General features: G+C 47.1%; 1 protein-coding gene across 2 annotated transcripts in view; it reads left to right on the top strand.

The window, feature by feature from the left end:
• The first annotated feature begins 20 nt into the window (after positions 1-20).
• HPSE (heparanase) overlaps positions 21-26,516 on the top strand; it is a 66,234-nt gene continuing 39,738 nt past the window's right edge. Inside the window, exon 1 of one of the 2 annotated variants that reach the window (XM_073637106.1) lies at positions 21-608. In XM_073637106.1, coding sequence (XP_073493207.1) covers positions 418-608 — 191 coding nt within the window. In that variant the 5' untranslated portion in view covers positions 21-417. The remainder of the gene's footprint in view (positions 609-26,516) is intronic. The other variant, XM_073637105.1, reaches the window with a different exon arrangement.

Raw genomic sequence — 26,516 nt, 5'->3', positions numbered from 1 at the left:
TATAACCTGTTGATAGCAGCTCACATTACAGGCTCAGCACAATGAATGCTGTCAGGGTGGGGCAGGGTGACTTTCTACTCCTTACACCTGCCTGCGATCACCTGCCTGCACAGAAAGCAGGCAGCAGCCTTCTCTACGGCTGCCTACGTTCTACCTACTAAGCCGCTGTGACTTCTGCTTTCGTGAATTTGTTTGTGCGCCCAGTAGGAGGAAGTTGGGAAAGTCCTATGATTTGACAGAGTGCAAATATTTGCAATCCAAGCAGAAAACAAACTCATTGTGGTTGTCCATACCCAGCATCCTCTGTGGGTTACATGTACCAGAGAGGAAAAGTTTGTTTCCTGCTTTCAGCCTGTACAGCATTTTCAGTGGAGCATATTTCAAGTTCTTTCCAGCGCTCCACATAGGACCTGACTAATGAATATTGCTGTCTGCATTGTCTTTTTTGCTGGTGCTCTTTTGCTTGCCAGCAGCAATGCTCTGGAAGCACCTGGGGGACTACAGCTACAGCTGAACAGTAGCAGAAGAGCCCCTCTGAATCCAAGATTCCTCTCTGTAACCATAGATGCCAGCCTTGCTTCAGAACCAAAGTATATTGCTTTCCTTGGGTAAGTAGCACGTTACATATATTATACCACTAAATAGAGGTGTTTAGTCTAGGGCTACCCGCTGATTTTTCATGCGACATTGAAATCGCAGTATCACATCTAATGAATTTCCTATGGTGTCACACTGCGGCCTAAAAACTCTTTGCAAAAACAGAGCTACAAATGTCTCTGTCACTGGCCACAAGTCGCACGTGGCTCACCTGCCTTAGTCTTCCTTGCACGCAGCTTGTCTGCTTTATTTACAGCAAAATCACAGCTCTAAAATAGTGGTGCACAAGACATGCTGCTGTGTAGCCCCAGCCCAAAACATGGATTACTGTACGGTTTTATCAGCAAAATCAAAGAACAGCACATTCCCTCTGTTCTGGAGTGATCTCTGCAGCAGGCTCATTGGCAGGAGTTATGGAGCCTCAATCCCTTCCTGGCATGTTGGGTACCTCCGGTGCTAATGTAGGAAGCGGTCCCAAGAGCACCTTCTTCTTACCAGCTCCGATCAGCAATCGCGAAGTGTTGATGGGTTGCCATGGCAGTTGGAAACCTACTTAACCCCGCAAAAACACAACCGATTTTTCTTTTTTTATGTTTTCATTTTTGCTACTCATCCTCTTGAAAGAGCCAACTTTTTTTTTTTTTTACTTTCCCGTTGATATAGGTGTATGAAATTTTTATTTTATTTTGCTGGGTGAATTGTAATTTGGAATTAAACCAACCATTTTTACCATAAAATATACTGAGAATGGGGGAAAAAAAAAATCCCAAGTAGGATGGAAGGGTGAAAAATTGCAATTCCACCATACATTTTTTTTTGTTTACAATGTTCATTGTAGGGTAAAAATGACATGGTAACATGATTTTCCAAGTCAGTATAATTATGGTGATACTATAATAAGCGGTAGAAAAATAAAAAACGTTTGAAGTTTTTGAAAGATGTGGTGACAGAAAAAAAAAAAACAGTTTTGGCATTTTTATTTTTTTACCACATGGGTTAATGAGACTTCAGGATTCTCATACAAGTAGCTTCAGGTTTTGTGACAAATCTGCACTAAAAAAACGCAACGTATATACACAGCCTTATGAAGTTCCCTAGTGGAACTAAAATAATGTAAAGGACAGTTAAATGTTTTTAAAATATGAACTCACAGAAAAATATAAATTTAAAATCACCTACCCGTTCCTGAGTTTTTGTTTTTTAATGAAAAAATTAACAGGTATTACTGCATCAGTAAAAGTCTAAACTTTAAAAAATATAACATTTAACCTGTATAGTGAACGACATAAAAAAAAAAAAAAAAAGAAAAAAAAAAAAGCTTTTTAGGGTTCACTCACACTTCCGTATAAAAATAAATAAATAAAAAAAAATCGGTCCCATTTTCATCCAAAAGATTGGGACAATTTTTTCACACTTGTCATCCAGGTACTATCCGTATACAATCCGTATTTTTTTTTTTTTACTCAGCAGCTATTAATCTTTTCCAGGGCCACTTACAGTTTCCTAAGCTCCAGAATTGCAATGTGTCTTTAATAGTGTTGAGCGAGCACTAAAATGCTCGGGCCAAGCTCGCCGTGATACTCGGGTGCTCGACCCGAGCAACGAGCTCAATGTTAGTCTATGGGAGACCCGAGCATTTTTGCAGTGGCACCACCGGCACTAAAAAGTGCCCAAAACGATAGTGACAATGCTCAAAAGACATGGGGACAGCATGGGGATCGCCCCAGGAAGCATTTCTGACCCCCAGGTCACTGCTGTCAACAACGTGGTCAGAGGTATTAAGCCACTTTTACGGGCTCACAATAAAACCTTCAAAAACGAAACTGAAACGGTTTTCCTGTGAAATATGTTAAGGAACTTCCTTTCCAGGGTAAAGACTTGTGTGTAAGGTAAAATAAATAACCAAAAACAAAAATACTCCTCCACACCTTGGGCTATGTTCACAAGTAGCATTTTTTATGCGTTTTTGCACTTTTGTACTGCTTTCAACCGTGACAAATGCATTCACCGAGAAATGTCATTTTAACATTTTACAATCTTATCTGGCCATGTGCTGTGTGACACATGCATACAGTGCTGAAAAGACATGGGAACAGCATGGGGAAGACCCCTGGAAGCATCTCTGACACCCAGGTCACTGCCTAAAATTGTGCCCATCAGAAGTGATCCTTGCCGCATCAGAAGATGCAGACTTGCAACTATCCCCGTGCAAGTCCTTGTCCCAGGGCAGTGTTCAATTGTACCTCCCCCATTCCTTGCAATGCAAGCGCAAGTATGCAGCCTGCCACCCACCCACCCCCAGGCTGCAATACCATACTGCTAGCTTGCTTGCACTTGAAATTGGGCCTTTTAGGCATGTGGAGGCGGAATCTGGCCACCACGTCATGGCTGCGTCGGCGGCCTGGTATCCATACTTAGTCCCCAGCCGCCAGGGGGCGGCCGGTTGTCCACGCTCGGTCCCCAGCCGCCAGGGGGAGGCCGGGTGTCCATACTAGGTCCCCAGCCACCACGCGGGCGGGTGTCCACACACAGTCCCCAGCCGCCTGGGGGCGGCCGGGTGTCCCTAATGGGTCCCCAGCCGCCCCTATTTCTCCTGTCAACTTCCCCCCCACACACTTTTCTTAGCCCGGTCTGCTTTAGGGCAGCTTTGGACGAGCCCACCAGAGAACCAGACTCCTCCGGTGGGCCCTGGCTTCTCCATCAGGGAAGTTGAGAGTGCCAAGGTGAGGAGCATGATGATGATAGAAGTTAGCATCTGCTTTGTTTTCTTGGAATGCAAGCGTAAGTGTGCAGCCTGCCACCCACCCACCCCCAGGCTGCAATACCATACTGCTAGCTTGCTTGCACTTCAAATTGGACCTTTTAGGCATGTGGAGGCGGAATCTGGCCACCACGTCATGGCTGCGTCGGCGGCCTGGTATCCATACTCAGTCCCCAGCCGCCCAGCGGCCGGGTGTCCACGCTTGGTCCCCAGCCACCAGGGGGCGGCCGGTTGTCCATAAACGGTCCTCAGCCGCCCCTATTTGAAGGGCAGCCTAACCACAAACACTTGGACAAGTGAATGTGGCCAAGGATGGTCCATCTCACGCCTTCACACTGGGTTAATATTGTGGAAGCCGGGACACAGTTGGACACTGGGATGCAACACGTCCTCCAGACATAGAGGATTGCGGGTCCTGGGTCAATCAGGCTTCAACACAAAAGTTCAGAAGGTAGACAGCAGCCGTGGTCGGCCTCCTACACAACGAGTAAATTATTCATGATCATGAGGCCATCCATCTCCTTAGCTTTCTGTTCCTTGGAATGCAAGCGCATGTATGTAGTAGCGGCTAGGCCTGAGGTGGTCAGCGTTTTGGCGCATATCCTACCTCCTCCGAGGATTGCTGGATGTTTTCCTGCTACTATCCCAGTTCTATGACTCCCGTTAAAACAAAGCTTCAGGTGATGAATGATGGATGAGGTGGTGGCAAAGGAGAAAGAGCAGGAGGAACAGGGACCATTCACATCAATATCAGGCCAGTCAACCCCACATGTCTTGTAGGATATGTTTCTGTACCAAAAGGAGCGGTTCGGCTACACAGTTATAGGGCATAACTACCAAATGTGCAATGCCTACCAAAAATTTCGAGGCACTCCAATGCCCCTTGGAAGTGACATGGAGGTCAGAGGACCTTAACTAAACCGTTTTTTCCATTTATAGCAACTGGGTCTCCTGTGCACTGTTGGCCTAAGCAGTGAATGGAAGGCTTTCCAAAAATTATGAGGAACTGCAATGGCCCTTGAAACAGACGTGGATTACAGCATACTAAAAAACTTCTACCCATTATTGGGGAGTGGGTCTCCCTTAGTGTTCGCCTATGCATTGAAAAGCAAAAGCTGACTAAAATTAGGAGGAAATGCAATGCCCGTTGGAAGAGTCATGGAGGTTAGAGTTAATTAAAAACAACATTTCAATGCCCCTTGGAAGAGCTGTGGAGTTCAGAATGGTTTAACAAGACGGTTTTAATGCCCCTTGGTAGAGACGTGGAGGTCGCAGTAGCTTAACAAGATGGTTTAAATGCCCCTTGGAAGAGACGTGGAGGTTGCAGTAGCTTAACAAAACGGTTTTAATGCCCCTTGGAAGAGAAGTGGAGGTCGCAGTAGCTTAACAAGACTGTTTAAATGCCCCTTGGAAGAATGGTGGAGATCGCAGTAGCTTAACAAGACATTTTAAATGCCCCTTGGAAGAATGGTGGAGGTCGCAGTAGCTTAACAAGACGATTTAAATGCCCCTTACAAGAGCCATGCAGTACAGCATATTAAAAACATTATTCCCATTATTTGGGAGTGGGTCTCCCATAGTCTTTGCCTATGCCTTCCAAGCAAAAGCTGGCAAAAATAAGGACGGAGGAACTTGCAATGCTGGCAACACGGACCACGGTCACCCTGGTGGTATAGTGGTGGTGGAGGCTGAGGATAAGGAGAAGAGAAAAATATAGCCGAAATGAGGAAGCGTATACCCATGTGTGGGTGTGAAGCGGTGCATGGGAATACACCTCCCGAAATAACACAGTGGATTTGACTTTGTTACTCTGCTGTCATTTGGTGGTGATGAGAAGTCTGGCCCAATCCAGCCCTTGTTCATTTTGATAAGGGTCAGCTTGTCAGCATTGTCATTTGACAGGCGAGTGCGCTTATCAGTTATAATTCCCCCAGCGGCACTAAAAACACGCTCCGATAACACGCTAGCGGCAGGCCAGGACCTCCAAGGCGTACAGAGCGAGTTCATTTCAAGTGTCCAGCTTGGATACCCAATAATTAAAAGGCACAGAGGAATCACGGAGGACACTGGTACGGTCGGCAAGGTACTCCCTCACCATCTTTTGAAACTTTCCACTCCTTGTGAGAGTACCCCGCGCCTCAGGGTCTGTCCGAAGGGAGGGTCTGAGAAAACTGTCCCAGAACGTTGACAGTGTTCCCCTGCCTCTCTCTCCTGTACGCCTTGGTTGGTCAACGAACTGTGACCTCTGCCACTAGCTTGTTCAGATGGGAATTTTTTTAACAGTTCTCCAGCAAGGGCCTTCTGGTACTGCCACATTTTTGTAGACCTCTCCACCTCAGGAATAAGAGAGTGAAAGTTCTCCTTGTAGCGGGGGTCTAAAAGTGTCACCAACCAGTAATGACTGTCACCCAACATTTTGACAACGCGAGGGTCACGGTTAAGGCAGCGTAACATAAAGTCAGCCATGCGTGCCAGACTGGTAACGGGCAAGATTTCCGTGTCCTCACCAAGATGACGACTGACCATCCTCTCCTCCACCTCTCCCTCATTGTCCCCCAATGCACGTTGGGATGAGATGAGGCTGGGCTGTGTGTAATCGCCCGCTACGGCTTCTTGATCCATCTCATCACACTTTGGCTGCAATGCCTCCTCTTTAATTCTCTGCAGACAGCGTTGCAAAAGACCGACAAGTGGGATGCTGACGCTAATGATGGCATCATTGCCACTCACCATCTTGGTGGATTCCTCAAAGTTTGTCAGGATGGTACATATGTCAGACATCCAGGTCCACACCTGAGGTCTTATGTGTGGAGTCTGACCTGAATATCGACGGCCTTGTTGCAGCTGGTACTCCACAACTGCTCTCTTCTGCTCACAAATCCTTTGCAACATGTGGAGGGTAGAGTTCCAACGTGTGGGGACATCACACACCAGTCGGTGTGCCGGAAGCTGCAAACGCTGCTGCAACACAGAAAGGGCGACGGAAGCTGTAGCCGACTTGCGAAAATGAGCTGACAGGCATACTTTGACGAGCAGATCTGGCAACTCGGGGTACGATTTAAGAAACCGCTGAACCACGAGGTTAAGCACATGAGCCAGGCATGGTATGTGTGTGATCTCGCCTAGCCTCGCCTCAGAGCCGCCACCAGGTTACGGCCATTGTCACACACGACCATGCCTGGATGTAGGTTCAGCGGTGTCAGCCACAGATCTGCCTGCTCTTTCACAGCTGTCCACAACTCACAAGCAGTGTGAGGTTTATCACCTAAGCTTATGAGTTTCAGCACAGCCTGTTGCCGCTTGGCTGAGGCAGTACTGCCATGCTTCCAGCTTGTAACTGATGTGGTGATATCTGAGATGGAGGCTGAACATGAGGAGGATGACGCGCAGGAGCTGTACACTGTGGGGGCAACTCTGACTGACATAGGGCCCGCAATCCTCGGTGTGGGGAGGATGTGTTCCGTCCCAAGGTCCGACTGGGTCCTGGCTTCCACTATGTTTACCCAGTGTGCCGTCAGGGAGATGTGCCGTCCCTGGCCACAAGCACTTGTCCACGTGTCCGTTGTCAGGTGGACTCTCCCAGTAACTGCGTTTTTGAGGGCACGGCAGATGTTTTGGGACATGTGCTTGTGTAGTGCGGGGATGGCACACCGGGCAAAATAGTGTCGGCTGGGGACCGAGTACCGAGGGACGGCCACCGCCATAAGGTTGCGGAAGGATTCTGTCTCCACCAGCCTAAAAGGCAGCATTTCCAATGCAAGCAATCGTGAAATGTGCGAATTTAGGACTGTGGCTTGTGGGTCGTTGGCTGCGAATTTGCACTTTCGTTCAAAGGTCTGGGATATGGACAATTGAACGCTGCGGTGGGATGTGGATGCTGTTTCTTGATTAACTGCCATAACAAGTGAAGACTGAGAGGAGGGGGCATCTTTGCATGCAGTATGGACAGGGGATTGCCTTGCACACACAACAGGGGGTTCTACTACACGCACAACAGCGGAAGAAGCAGTGGTGACACCCGCTGACACTGATCGTGGACCCTGGGGTTCACCCCACGAAGTCGGGTGCTTTGCTGCCATGTGCCTGATCATGCTGGTGGTGGTCAGGCTGGTAGTTTTGTCACCCCTGCTGATGCTGGCATGGCAGGTGGTACAAATGGCCTTTTTGTGGTTATCAGCAGAGTCTTTAAAAAAAATTCCAGACTCTGGAAGACCTACTGGTTGTACTGGCAACGTCTCTCGTGTTGGTGTTACGGGGAACGGTTGCCCGCCTTCTGTCTGCGGCCACCACACTTCTTCTTCCTGCCTGTTGGGGTACTCTGCCTCCCTCCCCCTGTGTGCTGCTGGCTTCGCTCTGCGTGTCCTCCTGCCACGTTGGGTCAGTTACTAGATCATCCTCCTCTTCAACTTGCGCACCACGATCCCCCTCCTCACTTCATGGCCATTGTGTCTCGTCATCATCCACCTCTTGTGACAAATTGCCACCGTCGACTTCCTCTGGCCGTGGCTGTTCAAATATTTGGCCATCGTTACATGGGATCTCCTCTTCCACCACTTTAAAGCGGAGCAGGCGATGGGCACAAATATGGAAATGGACCAGTGAACAGCACTTCAGAGTGTCCAAGTGTGGGATCAGTTGCTGTCTGATGACACTCAGCATGGTGGAAGGAAGGAGCATCAGGGTGAGGAGGAGTATGCGGTCGAGACTCACGGCTACTAAAACTTGACTGTGTGGAAGACAGACCGGAGGTGGTGGTGCCCAGGTAGCTGGAAGTATTATCTGCTATCCAATAAATAACCTGTTCACACTGATCAGTTCGCAATAGTGGTCTTGTGTGCTTCCCTAGTAATTCGGTCAAGAACTGGGAGCGAGAAGATGTGGCTGTTGGTTGTGGCACATTTTCACCTTGGACACGGCCCCGTCCTCTTCACGCACCATCACCAAAACGTCCAGTTCCACGTCCCTTGCCACGCGCCTTGCCCATTGTAAATGAAGTAAAATAGCTTACACTCGCACTATCAATGGAAAAAGGGTAATAAAAAGGAGATTAGAACCGTGGAAGAGGAAAACCGTGTCTGACCAGTCAGGGAGACACTATTACTGTTTTTTTTTACGGCAAAAAATGCCAAAAAAAGGATACTACAGAGATTTGACCTGTGGAACTGCAAAACTACAGTTATATTTTTCTGGCCTACACCAGACTCTTTTAAACAGATATATTTGTGTCTGAACAATCAGGGAGACACTATTACTGTTTTTTTTACGGCAAAAAATGCCAAAAAAAGGATACTACAGAGATTTGACCTGTGGAACTGCAAAACCACAGTTATACTTTTCTGGCCTACTGTTAGAACCCTCCTGTTAGTTTTTGCCATCTTGTGTTTTGCGGTCACGTGACCAGCTGCCTATATATTCCAGCTCTGCCCTTCTGGCTTTGCTGGACTTCAGTGTTTTTTGCCTGTCTCTCTAGCCAGGTGCTTCGGTGCCTATCTCTGTCTAGTTTGCTTGGTCCTCTGGGACCTCTAGTACTTTATGTCAGTTTGTCTTTTTGCTCTGCAACAACTTCTGTTAGGAGGTGTCCCATTTTTGTCCCAGTCTTTAGTTCTTTTAAGGACCCCTCCCTTTATTCTATAGGTCTCCGTTCAGACTAGCTGAGGAAGAAGGCGGGTCTGTTCACAAGGAACAGGCTGCCCGCTAAATCGTAGGGATTCAGCTTTGTCTTACTGTAGGGACAGCTTTTCCCATTCTTTCCTTAGTTTATGTTGCAGATCATAACAGTAAGTCCAGCCCAAAAAAAAAAAACTAAAAGGAAAGAAATTCGGGGATCAATGTGGTTTCCGTCCAGGAGTTGGCTCAACGCCTGCAGGGATTGTCTCTGGAGGTGGCCGAGCTTCAGCAACATGTGAGTAGCTGTCCTGGAGCGCATTTTGTGGAACCGAAGGTAGGACTGCCTGATATTTTTTATGGTAAACAGCAAGATTTTTTTTCCTTTAAAAATGCTTGTTTGTTATATTTTCATTTGAGACCGAGGTCCTCTGGGAATGAATCACAGCGCATTGGTTTTATTATGTCACTTTTGCGCAAAGAACCACAGGGTTGGGCTTTTTCTCTCCAACCTAATGATCCATGTTTAAGTTCTGTTGAGGAATTTTTTTCTGCTATGGGGCTATTATATGACGATCCTGATCGAATCTCATCTGCTGAATCAGAACTTAGACGTTTGAATCAGGGATCAGATGATGTTGAAATTTATTGCACACACTTCAGGAGATGGGCTTCAGAAGTTAAGTGGAATGATTCGGCGCTGAAAAGTTTTTCTTGCTGGTCTGAGTGAAAGGGTTAAGGATTTGCTAATTGCATTCCCTGCAGCTGAGACTCTGCAGGAAGCTATGCAGTTAGCTGTTCGTGTGGACAGGAGAATAAGGTCCAGGGTCAATGATGTAAAAACTCCTGTAACTTCAGGTCCTAGTTTCCAGAAAATCTGCTCTGACAGCGGAGAACCATCGGAGGTTGGGGCAATGTCACTCCGCTCTCAAGAATGAGATTGGAGATTCGCCGAAGGTTTGTGTCTTTATTGTGGTAAAGATGATCATTTGATTAAGTATTGTGAGCGTCGTTTAAGTAAAAAAAACAAAAGGTCAGTTATGCCCATATAGCTTGTTTACGCTCTGCAGGGGTGTTCCTTTCTGGGTGTACCACTCTGCAGGGAGATTTGATTGAATTTCAGGTATTTGTGGATTGTGGTTCAACACTTAATGTGATTGATAAAGGGTTTTTGGAAAAACTTAAATTGAAATCCAAACCTTTGTCATCTCCTATTTCTGTGGTTGCAATTGATAACACTCATTTGAAATGTATTACTCACAAGACTGCTGCATTTCCTCTCACTATCAATGGTGTTCACCAAGAAATTTTGGACTTGGTTGTTTTGGATAATTTGCCCTCTCCAGTTGTTCTAGGATTGCCTTGGTTAAAACTGCACAATCCTTTGCTGGACTGGTCTACTAATATGATAAAGTCTTGGAGTCCGAAGTGCTATGATAAATGTTGTAATGGTCGCATTGCGGCTGTGGAAAAAGGGGAATTACCAGTACCTATTCAAGATTTTTGGAGGTTTTTTTCGGAGGAGGAGTCGCAAGTTTTACCTCCTCATAGGGATTATGATTGCGCCATTGAGTTTGTTCCAGGTGCTACTCTTCCCAAAAGTCGCTTGTTTAATCTTACTATCCCTGAAAGAAAGGCCTTGGAGGAGTACATACACTGTGTTCCAAATTATTATGCAAAAAGTGTTTAGGAGTGATAAGGGAAGAATTTGTTTGTTTGTCAGTTAAACTCATTGATGGTGATGTGTGTCAGGGCTCTTTATATCACTGTAAGCAATTGCAGACACCTGTGCTAATTAGTTTGGCAGGTGTGTCCAATGAAAGGCAAGACTACTTAAGAAGGCTGTCCCACATTATTAACCACTTCGCGCCAGAGCCTGTTTTTGCCTTCGTGACCGGGCCAATTTTTTCAATTCTGACCATTGTCACTTTATGAGGTAATTACTCTGGAACGCTTCAACGGATCCCCCTGATTCTGAGATTGTTTTTTTGTGACATATTGTACTTCATGATAGTGGTAAAATTTCTTCGATATCCCTTGCGTTTATTTGTGAAAAAATCGGAAACTTGGCGAAAATTTTGAAAATTTTGCAATTTTCAAACTTTGAATTTTCATGCCCTTTAATCAGAGAGATATGTCACACAAAATAGTTAATAAATAACATTTCCCACATGTCTACTTCACATCAGCACAATTTTGGAACCAAATTTTTTTTCTGTTAGGAAGCTATAAGGGTTAAAAGTTGACCAGCGATTTCTCATTTTTACAACAAAATTTACAAAAACATTTTTTTAGGGACCACATCTTATTTGAAGTGACTTTGAGGAGCCTTTATGACAGAAAATACCCAAAAGTGACACCATTCTAAAAACTGCACCCCTCAAGGTGCTCAAAACCACATTCAAGAAGTTTTTTAACCCTTCAGGTGCTTCACAGGAATTTTTGGAATGTGGAAGAAAACAATGAACATTTAACTTTTTTTCACAAAACTGCTACTTTAACCTCAAATTTTTAATTTTCACAAGGGCAGCCAGAAAAAATGGACCCCAAAATGTGTTGTGCAATTTCTCCTGAGCACGCTGATACCCCATATGTGGTGCAAAGCCACTGTTTGGGCACACGGCATGGCTTGGAAGGTAAGGAGCGCCATTTGACTTTTGGAATGGAAATTTGACTGGAATGGATAGCGTACGCCATGTTGCATTTGGAGAGCCCCTGAGGTGCCTAAACAGAGGAAACCCCCAACAAGTCACCCCATTTTGGAAACTAGACCCCTCAAGGAACTTATCTAGATGTGTGGTGAGCACCTTGAACCCCCAGGGGCTTCACAGAATTTTATAATGTTGAAGTGTGAAAATAAAAAAACACATTTTTAGCACAAAACTGCTACTTTAGCCTCAAATTTTTAATTTTCACAAGGGCAGCCAGAAGAAAATGGACCCTAAAATGTGTTGTGCAATTTTTCCTGAGCACGCTGATACCCCATATGTGGTGCAAAGCCACTGTTTGGGCGCACGGCATGGCTCGGAAGGTAAGGAGCGCCATTTGACTTTTGGAATGGAAATTTGACTGGAATCGATAGCGGACGCCATGTTGCATTTGGAGAGCCCCTGAGGTGCCTAAACAGAGGAAACCCACAACAAGTGACCGAATTTTACAATCTAGTCCTCTGTATAAATTAATCTAGTGGTGGAAAAATAAGTAGATAGGTAAATGGTCACTAAACCCATAGATGAATTCCCACAGAGGTGTCATTTCCATAATGGGGTCACTTCAGGGGGGATTATGCTGTTCTGGCACTTTTCAGAGTACCAGAGCTAAAGAATCCCCCCTGAAGTGACCCCATTTTGGAAATGACACCCCTCTGGGAATTCATCTATGGGTTTAGTAACCATTTTAACTCAATGGATGATTTCCACAAACAAGCACGCAATGGAAGGTTTAGATTCTGGAGAACCCCCCTCCTGGAAATTAATTGAGCTCTACTCGAATGTGTCATTCACTAAATGAACCAAATGTTTGAATGACAAATTGGGATACATTTTTACAGTTTAAAAACGTGGTTCTGTGTGGAAGATTTTAAAGCAGTCAGTGACGCATAAGGCTGGCAATGATGGGCATTGTGGGCAATAGTAGCGGGTATCACGCCTCATTCCTCTCTTAGTACATACACGACATCTTTTCTGGGGGTTCCTTCTTGTTTCCGTTGCTGGAATAAGTGCAATAAAATGTCGCTCAGTGAGTCTTTTCGCATCCTCAGATTCTAATGGATGAGTGGGGCTAACACTTTGAAAGACAAGATTTTCAATTACCTTTTCTTGATAATCAAGAAAAGGATCTGAATTTCCTGCTTTTTTGTACAACACAAAAGAATTGTATGTGGCCACCTGAAACAAATAAATAACCAACTTTTTATACCAGGTATAGGACTTTCTTGATACCTGGTATGGCTGTAGAACCTGGTCTGCAAGGTCCACACCCCCCATGTGTTTGTTGTAGTCAATGACTGACACAGGTTTTTGCTTCGGAGTGGTGGATCCTAGTTCTACAGTGGCCCTTGTGGCATCTGTGTGGATCGAGCTGAGGACAAAAATATCCCTCTTATCCCTATATTTCAGGGCAAGCAGCTCTCCGTTGCGTACAGCCCCTGACTGCCCCTTTTGAAACTTTTGGTTGACCAATGGTTGTGGAAACCCCTGACGGTTTTTACGGATGGTCCCACAAGCCCCGATGTTGTGTTCAACCAGACTTTTAAATAGGGGTATGCTGGTGTAATAATTGTCCACATATAGATTGTAGCCTTTTTGAAAAAATGGACTTATCAGCTCCCAAACAATTTTTGCAGATGTCCCCAGATAAGTAGGGCATCCTGGTGGGTTTAGTTGGCTATCTTTCCCCTCATATATGCGAAAAGCGGATGTGTATCCGGTTGAACTTTCGCACATTTTATAGAGCTTTATACCAAACCTTGCCCTTTTAGATGGGATAAATTGCTTGAGGTGCAGTCTTCCTTTGAATTTTACAAGGGACTCATCTATAGAAATATTTTGTGTTGGGGTGTAGAGGCTTAAGAATTTTTCTGACAAATTTTCAATGATGGGTCTAATTTTATATAACCTGTCATGTTCTGGGGCATTTCTGGGCAGGCATTGACTATTGTCGTTAAAATGCCAAAACCGCATGAGCATTTCATAACGGGTCCTAGGCAGAATGACTGAAAACATAGGGGTGGCTTGAACAGGGTGGTTGGACCAGTAGGATCGAATGCTCGGTTTTTTAACAAGCCCCATGGCAAATGTAAGTCCTAAAAATTTTTTTATTTCCGGGACATTAGTTGGTGTCCATAAATTTGCCCTAGCATAGTAACATCGGGGATTCTGGCTTATGAATTGGGATGCATATAAATTTGTTTGCACGACAATATGCTCTAGCAAGTAGAGATGAGCGTTGTTCTACTCGAACTGTTCGCCAATCTCAAATTCGAGCTGTTTTGGGCGGTGTTCGAGCCGTTCGGCGAACACGAACAATTTGAGAAAAATTCGGCTGTTCGAGGTTATGTTCGATAACTGTTCGTTCACCAAAATCATAACTGGATTTTTTCTCAGTAATGATGAAAATTAATGTTAATACGCAGTTTGAGTGTACAGCGGGGTGGGGGGAGGGGCAGGGGATGGATCTCTGCAGGAACAATGAAGATCTCCATTTTTTTTCTCTTTCCCGCATTTACAGTGGGGAGGTGCAATCTGTCAGCCTATCAGCAGTGCACACACGGAGCGAAGTGCTTTTTTTCACACAAGCAAGGGCATGTGTCATTGGCAGTGTATGTCACATGTCCTTGCCCTATAAGACCAAGCCATTTTCCCCGTCGCCACCATTTTCTCACTGCTGCAGCTGCGTGTTAGACGGCACCGCTGTTGCTGTGTGCGCTATACCTTGTTAATTTCAAGCCAATTTTCGCACAAATATACAGATAGCTTGGGAGTAGGGAATAGTTGTGATTGCAGTCCTTTTAAGGACTAGGTTACAGCATTTCCTACGACTTTTATCAGGCAGGTCTGTGCTCTTAAATAGATAGGTTGTGGGAGTAAAGACTAATTGTAATTGGAGTCCTTTTCAGGACTAGGTTACATCAGTTCCTATCAGTTTTTGCCAGGCAGGTCTGTGCCAGTGCTGTGCAAGTTTTTTTCACAGCATTTGGCTGAATCTAGCAAAGCTAATCCTTTTTGGCCTATTGCAGAGTGTGTTAGTCAGTGGAGTAGCCTATCTGTGTTGCAAGATATACCACCTGTGTATAGAATACCAATTTTTTTACTGCACCTAGTGAAGTAAAATCTTTTGGGCATAGCATCATTCTATTAGTCCATCTATACTGACCTCCATCAGGTTGCAAACTGAATCTAATTTTTTTCTGCATCTAGCTCTGAAAAAATATTTGGCCTTCTAGCAGTGTGTCGGACTTTCTCTATTAGTCCATCTATACTGACCTCCATCAGGTTGCAAATTCAAAATAATTTTTATCTGCATCTACAGTACCTCTGAAAAAATATTTGGGCTTCTAGCTGTGTGTGGGACTTGTTGTATTAGTCCATCTATACTGACCTCCATCAGGTTGCAAACTGAATATATTTTTTTCTGCATCTACCTCTGAAAAAATATTGGGCTTCTAGCTGTGTGTGGGACTTGTTGTATTAGTCCATCTATACTGACCTCCATCAGGTTGCAAATTGAATATAATTTTTTTCTGCATCTAACCCAGTCAATAGTTTTGGCCTAATACCACAGTTTGGCCACTCAGCTCTGCTCGGTTACCATCCATTGTTTTTTTGTGCAAACAACTCCAGAGTTGTGAATTAGTTAACCACCAAAATGAGTGGAAAAAGGCCTGCTGCTGGTGGAAAGGGGAATAGGCGTGTTGGGAAGGGGAAAAAAGGTTGTGTCCGTGAGGTAGGTGTTAAAGCAACAGTAACATCTGCAGAAGAAAGACCATCTTCCAGCCAAACTAAAATGTCTACTTCTTTTAGCGGACAATGTGATAAGATCCCTTTCTTACGGCCACGTCAATCGCTACAAATTCCAGATGAGGCACAAAAACAGCAGGTGCTTCAACGGATATCAAGTGCTCCTTTAAGTGGGCTCTCCTCCACATCAACTTCAACATCACAAATACTCCAGTCCTCAAAGGTGTCACCCAAATCGCACTTGCTTCCTCACAGCTCCCAAATCTCCAGCTGCCCGTCTGAGTATGAGGTAGAACAGATGGTTGAGTCTGCAGAGCTGTTTACTCATACTATAGCCTGGGAATCAGAGGTCGACTCCAGCGCTTCTGTGAATCCAGACGAGGAAATGATCTGCACTGATGCCCAGAATCTTTATGAGTCTGATCCAGGACCAGACGCAGAAGGTTCTGACCATAATGTAGACCCTCATTCCCAAACTGTAACTCCTGTTGGTGGAGACAATGAGGAAGACGATGATAAGACTCAAATACCTGATTGGAGCGACAACTTTAGTTTTTTGTCAGGGCAGGAACAGGTTGGCTCTGAGGACGACGGGTGTGATAACACACAGGGTGATGATGATGAGGTTGGAGATCCCACTTACTGTCAACCCACAGTCAGCCAAGAGATGAGGTCAGCAGAGGAGGTGGAGGAAGATGCTAGTGACGACGAGGTCAGGTTGCGCCTTCCTGGACAGAGACGTAGTACTGGAAGCACGTCAACAACTGCATCCTCAAACACAACTCTGCCTCTCACCACAAGTCGTGGTGGCTCTTCAGGTCGCATGGGTGCTATGCCTTGCATAGCCTGGGCATTTTTTCAGATCGATAAAGATGACCCAACTCGTGTTATCTGTAACATTTGTCAGCAAAAGCTAAGTAGAGGCCAAAAAATACATAGTTTGAGTACTTCATGCATGAACCGGCACATGGACATGAAGCATAAGTTGCAGTGGGAAGCTCAGTGTGCTACAATGCGGCCTAGCCGGCCGGGCCAACCACCGTCTGCCATATCTTGTGCATCCGCGGCCTCTTCATCCTCTGTGACTGGGGGGACAGCAGTCACACCTGTTTTGGGGCGCAGACCTGCCACCTCTTTACCCGCAACAGCCAGCGTGATTGGCAGGTCATCATTTTCTTTGGAGGTGGTAACACCAGCTGGTGTTGAGCGCTGTCCGATATCGATAGCACCACCTTTGGATCAAGGCAACCTAACATGTCCGCCTGCATCTTCCTCACAGACCGGCAGTTTGCCGGGGACACCCTTATCAACCCCGTCTAAGCACAATAGCCAGCCCTCGGTCCCTCAGATGTGGACAAGTAAAAGACCATTTCCTCCTAGCCATGAGAAAGCTAAGAGGTTGAATTTCACCATCTGCAAGCTCTTGGCTACAGAAATGCTGCCTTTCCGCCTGGTGGACACAGAGGATTTTCGAGACCTTATGTCCGTCGCAGTGCCCCAGTACCAGATGCCCAGTCGGCACTACTTCTCAAAGAAAGGTGTGCCTGCGCTCCACCAGCATGTCGCACACAACATCACCGCTTCTTTGAGAAACTCTGTGTGTGACAGGGTGCATTTCACCACAGACACTTGGACGAGTAGGCATGGACAGGGGCGTTACATGTCGCTGACTGGGCACTGGGTAACTATGGTGACAGCAGGACAAGGGGCTGCTGTCCAAGTCTTTCCGTCCCCACGAGTTGTGCGTCAATCCTCTTTATGTCAAAGTTCCTCCACTGCTTCTGCCTCCTCAACCTCCTCTCGGTCTTCCACCTGCACCCAAAGCCTGTCTGGTCATGCCACAAGCTTTCTAACTGCGCAGAAGGGATCCTGCACACCTCCTTACTATGCTGGCAGTAGGGCTCAACGTCATCAGGCGGTTTTTACTTTGAAATGTCTGGGAAATGTGAGTCACACAGCTGAGGAGTTGTGGTCAGCTCTGGAGAACCAATTTCATGAATGGTTGTCTCCACTGGACCTGAAACCAGGGAAGGCCGTGTGCGACAATGCTGCAAACCTGGGTGCGGCCCTTCGCCGGGGCAATGTCACACACGTGCCTTGTATGGCTCACGTGTTGAACCTGGTTGTCCAGCAATTTTTAGCCCACTATCCCAGACTAGATGGCCTTCTGCAGAGGGCACGGTCGCTGTGTGCTCACTTCCGCCGTTCGCATCCCGCAGCTCAGCGACTTACATCTCTACAGAAGTCGTTGGGCCTGCCACTTCACCGGCTAAAATGCGATGTGCCTACCCGGTGGAATTCAACTCTGCACATGTTGCAGCGACTGTGGCAGCACCGACAAGCCCTGGTGCAATACGTTCTGACGTATAGCCTGGGCCAACGAGATTCAGAGGTGGGGCAAATCACGCTGGAGGAGTGGTCTCAGATCAGGGACCTATGCACCCTTCTGCACAGTTTTGAAATGGCGACGAAGATGTTTAGTGCTGACGATGCCATTATCAGCATGACTATTCCGGTGATTTACATGCTGGAGCACATGTTAAACAGAATTCGGAGTCAGGTGGTGGCACAAGAGGAGGTGGAGGAAGTAGAGGAGGAGGAGTTGTATGCGGAAGGGCTAACATCTGCAAGGTCCAGACGGTCGGCAGCACCAAGGCGGCAGGCATGTGAGGGTGGGGGAGATGGTTTTACCAGGGCGCATGGTAGCAGCCAAACTAGTGAGGAAGGTGCAGGAGCCCAGGAAGAAGTGGAGGACGAACTGATGGAAGACTCATCAGATGAGGGAGACCTTGATCACATTTCTGTTGTGCGAGGTTGGGGGGAGAGGACAGAGGAAGGAAGCATGATTGTTACCTCGCCACCAACACAACAGGGACTTGGTGCTCCTGGATGCGCAACACACATGAGTGCCTTCTTGCTGCACTACCTGCAACATGACCCTCGAATTGTGAGAATTAGAAATAATCCTGACTACTGGGTTGCCACACTGTTAGATCCCCGGTACAAAAGTAAATTTGCAGAAATTATTCCTGCCATAGAAAGGGATGCACGCATGCAGGAGTATCAGCAGAGACTGTTGCAGAATCTTACATGTGCTTTTCCACAAAATACCAGTGGTGCACGTAGTGAATCTCACAGTTCCAACTTGCCAACCGTGGGACCGTCAAGTGTTCAGCACTCAAACCGTAACAGAACCACAGTATCTGCTGGTAACATCAATTTTGCGGAATCATTTCACCACTTTTTTAGCCCATCCTTTGCAAGGCCACAGGAGACAAGAAGTCTGACACATAGTCAACGCCTAGAGACGATGGTACAGGAGTATCTCCAAGTAAACATTGAAGCCACGACTGTGTCACTGGACCCTTGCTCTTTTTGGGCTTCCAATCTGGATAAATGGCCGGAGCTAGCCACTTACGCCTTGGAGATCTTGTCATGCCCCGCAGCCAGCGTTCTGTCTGAACGTGTGTTCAGCGCTGCTGGTGGTGTGCTGACAGATAAGCGCACGCGGCTCTCCACTGATAATGTAGACAGACTCACGTTCATAAAGATGAACAAATCATGGATCCGAAACGACTTTTCTACCCCTGTGTCATCCTGGGGAGAGTAAAAGCTTGATGATTGGTTAAAATCACCCTACCAACCGTTTTAAGCTTTCAAATTACTAATCATGTTTATCTGTATCTTGACTGGAAAATAATTTGGGCTTTGTAGCAGTGTGCAGCACTGATCCTATTAGGCCATCTATAATAAGCTCCACCAGATTTAAAATTAATAATAATTTTTAGCTGCATCTAGCCCGGAAAATAATTTTGGGGCTCCGAGATGCGCAAGACACATAAGTGCCTTCTTGCTGCACTACCTGCAGCATGACCCTCATATTGTCAGAATTCGAAGTAATCATGACTACTGGGTTGCCACACTCTTAGATCCCCCAAACTTTTCGATCAACCTTTTCATTTTAATAAAGACCAAAAAAATGGTCATTTTTGAAATTATAAGCATTAGCAGGTTGTTAGAAACTGAAATCAAACAGTTTTCAACTCAAAACTTTATTGTAGGTGATGTTACATTTTCACATAGGACCCCTTGTTTGAAAGGAGCTTCTGAACTCTCTCGTCCATTGAATTTGTCAGGTTTTGGATGGTTTCTGCTTCAATTGTTTTGCATGAGGACAGAATACCCTCCCAGAGCTGTTGCTTAGATGTGAACTGCCTCCCGCCATCATAGACACTCCTTTTAATGATGCTCCAAAGGTTCTGAATGGGGTAGAGGTCAGGGGAGCATGGGGGTCACACCATAAGTTTGTCCCCTTTTATGCCCATATCAGCCAGAGATGCAGATGTTTTATGTGCAGCATGAGATGGTGCATTATCATGCAGAAAAATGATCTTGCTGTGAAATACACGGTTCTTCTTCTTGAACCATGGCAGGAAGTGCTGTTTGAGAAAATCCACATACATTATGGAGTTCATCTTTAGCGCCTTCAGGGATCCTAAAGGGGCCGACAATCTCTCTCCCCATGATTCCAGCCCAAAACATTACTCCACCTCCTCCTTGTTGGCGCTGTAGCCGTGTTTGCGTGGGGTGTCCATCAACCAGCCATCCTCCACTCCATCCATCTGGACCATCGAGCGCTGCACGGCCCTCATCCGTGAACAAAACAGTTTTGAAATCAGTCTTCATGTAATGTTTGGCCCACTGGAGCCGTTTCTGCTTGTGTGAAGTGGATAGAGGAGGTCGACAGGATGGCGTATGCACAGCTGCAAACCTCTGAAGGACCCTGCATCTTGTTGTTCGGGGGACGTTGGAGGCACCAGCAGCTTCAAAAACTTGTCTGCTGCTATGACAAGGCTTTCTTGCCGCTGCTCTTTTAACCTGACGTAATTGCCTGTAGGAAAGAGTCCTCAATTTGCCCTTATCAGCACGCACACGTGTGTACTGTGAATCAGCTACATACTTTTTGATTGCCAAGACACTTCATCCTGATCATCGCACAATGTTGATTGTAGTCATGCCTTGACCTAAACACTCCACAATTTGTTGCTTCTCAGCAGCCGACACATCCTTTTTCTTTCCCATTTTGGCAGAAAATGTAGGCTGCTTAATAATGTGAGAGAGCCTTCTTAAGTAGTCTTGCCTTTCATTGGACACACCTGCCAAACTAATTAGCACAGGTGTCTGCAATTGCTTACAGTGATATAAAGAGCCCTGACACACATCACCATCAATGAGTTTAACTGACAAACAAACAAATTCTTCCCTTATCACTCCTAAACACTTTTTGCATAATAATTTGGAACGCAGTGTACATGTGCTTTTCCACAAAACACCAGTGGTTCACGTAGTGAATCTTACAGTTCTAACTTGCCAACCGTGGTCTGTATGGAATTGTTCAATAAAGGGCCCAAAATTAAGATAACATAGATGGGAGAGGTCTCTATGAATAGGAATTCCTAAGTATTTGATACCCTGTGAGGGCCAGGCAAAGGGAAAGTTGGACTGGATGGAATCTTATATGGATTTGGGGAGGGAGACATCGAGGGCCTCAGACTTCGCCGCATTGATTTTAAAATTTTACCATGTAACAAGGTGATCTATTTCAGCCATAACAGCAGGGATGGATATATGTGATTGAGTGATATATACTAGGACATCATCAGCAAATAGAGAGCACTTGTACTCGGTGCCTCCCACCTCAATCCACCTAATATTGGGGTTATGGCGAATTGATGAGAGCAGGTGCTCCGTCACTAGGATGTATAAGAGAGGGGACAGAGGACATCCCTGCCTTGTCCCATTGGTGATTGTGAAAGGTGATGAAAATGTTCTGACGCACCCCCTGGGCCTTGGGACACCCGTAGCCGGACCCTTTTTGGTGGATGCTGGTGGTTGTAGTCTTCGTGGCGGCGACCCGGTTCCGTGGCTCAGGGCGGTCAAACCAGTGGCGGAACTATTTATGTGGTTTTGATGTTTAAATGTCCGACTACGCCACCCGTGGATTGCGGTCAGAGTGAACCGCCGCTACAGGGCAGACCGCTGAGGCTGGTGTTGTGGGTGCAGCAGAGCGTAGCATAACTCCCCACGGGAGGAGTATAGCCTCAGGGCAGTGTATGCGGAGGATGGGGGTGATGGTGCAGGGCAGCAGCAGTAACGACACGGAGTCAGTGATGCAGTCCAGGGCCTTTACTCACAGTTCTTATTATCCAGACCACGTCTGCAGGTAACGGCTGCCCACGTCGTACTGTGCTCACCAGGTGAGGGGCTCAGACAACTCCCAGATAACTTTGGAGCACTTCACAGGACCCCCTTTGTGTGTCCTTTGTCTGGCCTTTCTTACCAACACTTCTGTCCGGCTGCCTCGGGCCTCCTCTTGGTAAACTTGGCGCCAGTTTCCCTGACCCTATGTGGTGCCTTCCTAGCGGGTGTAGCGAGGGGCTGCGCCACATAAAATGTCAGAGCCTCCGGTTTCTAGCTGAGGGTCGTTTCCTGCCTCCACTAGTTCGGGGACCGGTCTCCCCCTTTGGCCTGACCCCTCCACGCAGGTGGATTCGGGCGTGCGGTGGCGACTCGCCCGTCCGCACCCCTGGGATCCCTTCATTCCTCGTTCCTGGAGCCTTCTCTGCTCCTCTTCCTTCCTTCTCCCTCTTCCAGGCCTGGGCCTCTGTTACTAGGCCCGCCTCCGGAGCAGAGCTCATGCAGAGCCCCTGCTCCCTGCCACTTCTGCTCAGACTTCTCTGCACTGAACTAAGATGGTGCCCACCTTTTATACTCCCTTCTCAATGCACCCAGGAACTGCTTCCTCCCTGCTCCTGCACTACAGGGTTCCCCTTCCTCAGTGTTCCCTCCCCCCACTCCAGCCAGGGACAGGGACTGTCGTGCCCATCTCAGGGGCATATTGGTCGCCCTGCCCCACGGCAATGTGGTGTAATGCATGCAGGTGTCGGGTCCTGATCCACACTCCATCCTTACCTGAGAGTGAGATATCACACCTCTGGGTGAGGTGCAATACGTCTGTAGCAACCGAGCCCTCAGGGTGCTACAGTTCCATTTATCTTCAGCCTAGGTGACGTATTGCGATACAGGGCCGTGATTTTGGCTATAAAAGGGTCCCCTAGACCCCTACCCCAAGCTTTTTAAGAGAATCATATATGGCGTGCCAGGAGACTCTATGGAATGCTTTCTCAGCATCCAACGAGAGTATCTAATTACAAATTTTTAACTGCATCTAGCCCAGGAAATACTTTGTGCCTAGTAGCAGTGTCTGCTAGTCAGCGGATTATCCCGGCTGTTAAGCAAGCTACACCACCTGTAGTTTAGACACTTAATTTTTTCAAAGGAAATGCTTCGGGACCATGGGATACTTAGTGAAGAGCATCAGGAGGCACCCCAAGGCATAGGGGCTGGGACTGGCAGTAGGATGCCTTGCGGTGGACAGCCGAGCTCGATCCTTATAAAAGCTTTTTAACTGCAGCAGCTTTAGTGGACGCTACTGGAGCTGGAATTACCACGGCTGCTGGCATGAGACTTGCCCTCCAATAGATCCTTGTAAATGGATTTAAAGTGTATTCATTCAAATTAGAGAGACAATTTAAATTAAAAAGCTTAGAGCTGCCTCCACCACAGGGGGGCTCGCTCGACCCACCAGCGGACAGGCACCAGTATTGGGAGAGGGGGGCTGGCCGTCAGGGTTCACCGCGGCTCTGGCACAAACCCGGCGACACGGAGGTGGCACGGGCAGGAGCGGACTGGCCGTGTCGGCTTCTCACTTTTTGGATTTTAGAAGGGCATGACATGCCTATATCTGTGTCTCCCCCTCCTTTTACTCCTCCACCTCTTTTATTTTCGCATGACTATATGTACTTGTCACTTTTCCATGTGTTAGTTATGTCTTCTGAGCAGTTTGTCAGCTTTTGGACACCTTTGAAGGTGTTTTCTATGTGTTTCTATGTGTTTTTGTTTGCCTGCCATTGGTTTTAACGGTGTTCGAAGGTGTTCGACGAACAGTTCGACGAACAGTTCGGCGAACACACGGGTGTTCGACGAACCGAACCGAACTCGAACACTACGGGGGTGGCTCAACACTACTAGCAAGCTGTCTGTAAAAATCAAATTAAAAAAATGAATTGGTCCAAAATCTTCCACCTCCACATTTATACCAGTAGTGGCGTTGAAATCAGGGCTGAATGGAGCAGCCGAATCCGAAGCCTCCCATCTGGGAAATGCTAGATCATGTGGCAAAGCCCCTTGTACACTGGGGTGCACCAATTCACTAGTAGCAGGGACAGCGCTTGTACTGGGCAGTGTTCCCTGATTTGGAGACGTTTCTCCAGTAGCGCTATTTGCCCCTATTGCTGAACTGGTCCTTGGGCTTGAGGATGAATCACTGCTCATTTCTGAGCTCTCAGTGTCGCCGCTACTAAAGCCCTCAAAATCCATATCTCCATCTGAGATTGCGCTGTCATCAGTGTCAGAACATAGCAGGGCATACACCTCTTCTGCGGTATAAGTCTGACGGGCCATTTTATTTTTATATTTTTTGACTGGACTGGCCGGACTGGACTGGCCGGACTGGACTGGCCGGACTGACTGATCTGACAGGACTGACTGACTGATCTGACAGGACTGACTGACTGACCTGACAGGACTGACTGACCTGACTGATCTGACAGGACTGACTGACCTGACTGATCTGACAGGACTGACTGACTGATCTGACAGGACTGACTGACTGATCTGACAGGACTGACTAACCCTAACTCTTACTTTCTTTTTTATTTTATTTTTTTCACTTTAACTGTGGCAAGGCTGACAGCTCTTGTCACAGTGTTTCTCCTCTGCTCTCTCACTGAGATCGGAGGAGAAACAGTGTATTTATCAGGCAGATCGCCCGAGAAAGTTTGTTGCTAAAACAAACTTCCCTGGTGATCTCTCTGATTGGCTGGTGTGACGCTGACATCATCGAGACCGGACTGGACTGACCGGACTGGACTGACCGGACTGGACTGACCGGACTGGACTGACTGGACTGACCGGACTGGACTGACCGGACTGGACTGACCGGACTGGACTGACTGATCTGACAGGACTGACTGATCTGACAGGACTGACTGATCTGACTGATCTGACAGGACTGACTGATCTGACAGATCTGACAGGACTGACTGATCTGACAGATCTGACAGGACTGACTGACCGGACTGGACTGACTGACTGGACTGATCTGACAGGACTGACTGACTGGACTGATCTGACAGGACTGATCTGACAGGACTGACTGACTGGACTGATCTGACAGGACTGACTGACTGGACTGATCTGACAGGACTGACTGACTGGACTGATCTGACAGGACTGACTGACTGACAGATCTGACAGGACTGACTGACTGACAGATCTGACAGGACTGACTGACTGGACTGATCTGACAGGACTGACTGACTGGACAGATCTGACAGGACTGACAGATCTGACAGGACTGACTGACTGACCGTTCTGACAGGACTGACCGTTCTGACAGGACTGACCGTTCTGACAGGACTGACTGATCTGACAGGACTGACTGACTGACAGATCTGACAGGACTGACTGACTGGACTGATCTGACAGGACTGACTGACTGGACTGATCTGACAGGACTGACTGACTGGACTGATCTGACAGGACTGACTGACTGGACTGATCTGACAGGACTGACTGACTGGACTGATCTGACAGGACTGACTGACTGGACTGATCTGACAGGACTGACTGACTGACTGACTGACTGACTGACAGATCTGACAGGACTGACAGATCTGACAGGACTGACTGACTGACTGACAGTTCTGACAGGACTGACTGATCTGACAGGACTGACTGACTGATAGATCTGACAGGACTGACTGACTGATCTGACAGGATTGACTGATCTGACAGGACTGACTGACTGATCTGACAGGACTGACTAACCCTAACTCTTACTTTCTTTTTTATTTTATTTTTTTCACTTTAACTGTGGCAAGGCTGACAGCTCTTGTCACAGTGTTTCTCCTCTGCTCTCTCACTGAGATCGGAGGAGAAACAGTGTATTTATCAGGCAGATCGCCCGGGAAAGTTTGTTGCTAAAACAAACTTCCCTGGTGATCTCTCTGATTGGCTGGTGTGACGCTGACATCATCGAGACCTGAGCCAATCAGGTCTCGATGATGTCTGAGGTCACAGCATCGGGATCCCCGCCGCTCCTGAGGTATGTGGGGGGTCCCGATCGCCGACCACCGGCTGTCACTATCTTTTAAATGCCGCGATCGCTATGGATCGCGGCATCTAGAAGATAGGAACAGGTTAACATCATGGGGACCTGATCCAATCAGGTCCCCATGATGCCACATGTCAGAGCTATCGCTCTGAACCGGTACCGCAGCGCTAGCAGGACCCTGGGGGTCCTGAGCGCTGCGGGACCACCCACCGTTTTTAAACGTCGGCGCTGCACAGAGCCCAGGCAGCGCCGACGTTTATGTACAGTGGGCGGTCCTGAACCAGTTAAGCAGCCTACATTTTCTGCCAAAATGGGAAAGAAAAAGGATGTGTCGGCTGCTGAGAAGCAACAAATTGTGGAGTGTTTAGGTCAAGGCATGACAACAATCAACATTGCCAAGACACTTCATCGTTATCATCGCACAATCAAGAAGTATGTAGCTGATTCACAGTACACACGTGTGCGTGCTGATAAGGGAAAATTGAGGACTCTTTCCTACAGGCAATTACGTCAGGTTAAAAGAGCAGCAGCAAAAAAGCCTTGTCATAGCAGCAGACAAGTTTTTGAAGCTGCTGGTGCCTCCAACGTCCCCCGAACAACAAGATGCAGGGTCCTTCAAAGGTTTGCAGCTGTGCGTAAGCCATCCTGTCGACCTCCTCTATCCACTGCACACAAGCAGAAACGGCTCCAGTGGGCCAAACAATACATGAAGACTGACTTCAAAACTGTTTTGTTCACCGATGAGTGCCGTGCAATGTTCGATGGTCCAGATGGATGGAGTGGAGGATGGCTGGTTGATGGACACCCCATGCAAACACGGCTACGGCTCCAACAAGGAGGAGGTGGAGTAATGTTTTGG

Source organism: Phyllobates terribilis, unplaced genomic scaffold, assembly GCF_046119375.1.
Source record: "Phyllobates terribilis strain yellow unplaced genomic scaffold, ASM4611937v1 Scaffold_1__5_contigs__length_1240528914, whole genome shotgun sequence".
In the NCBI taxonomy this organism is placed as follows: Eukaryota; Metazoa; Chordata; class Amphibia; order Anura; family Dendrobatidae; genus Phyllobates; species Phyllobates terribilis.
This window is presented reverse-complemented; position numbering and strand designations above follow the sequence as displayed.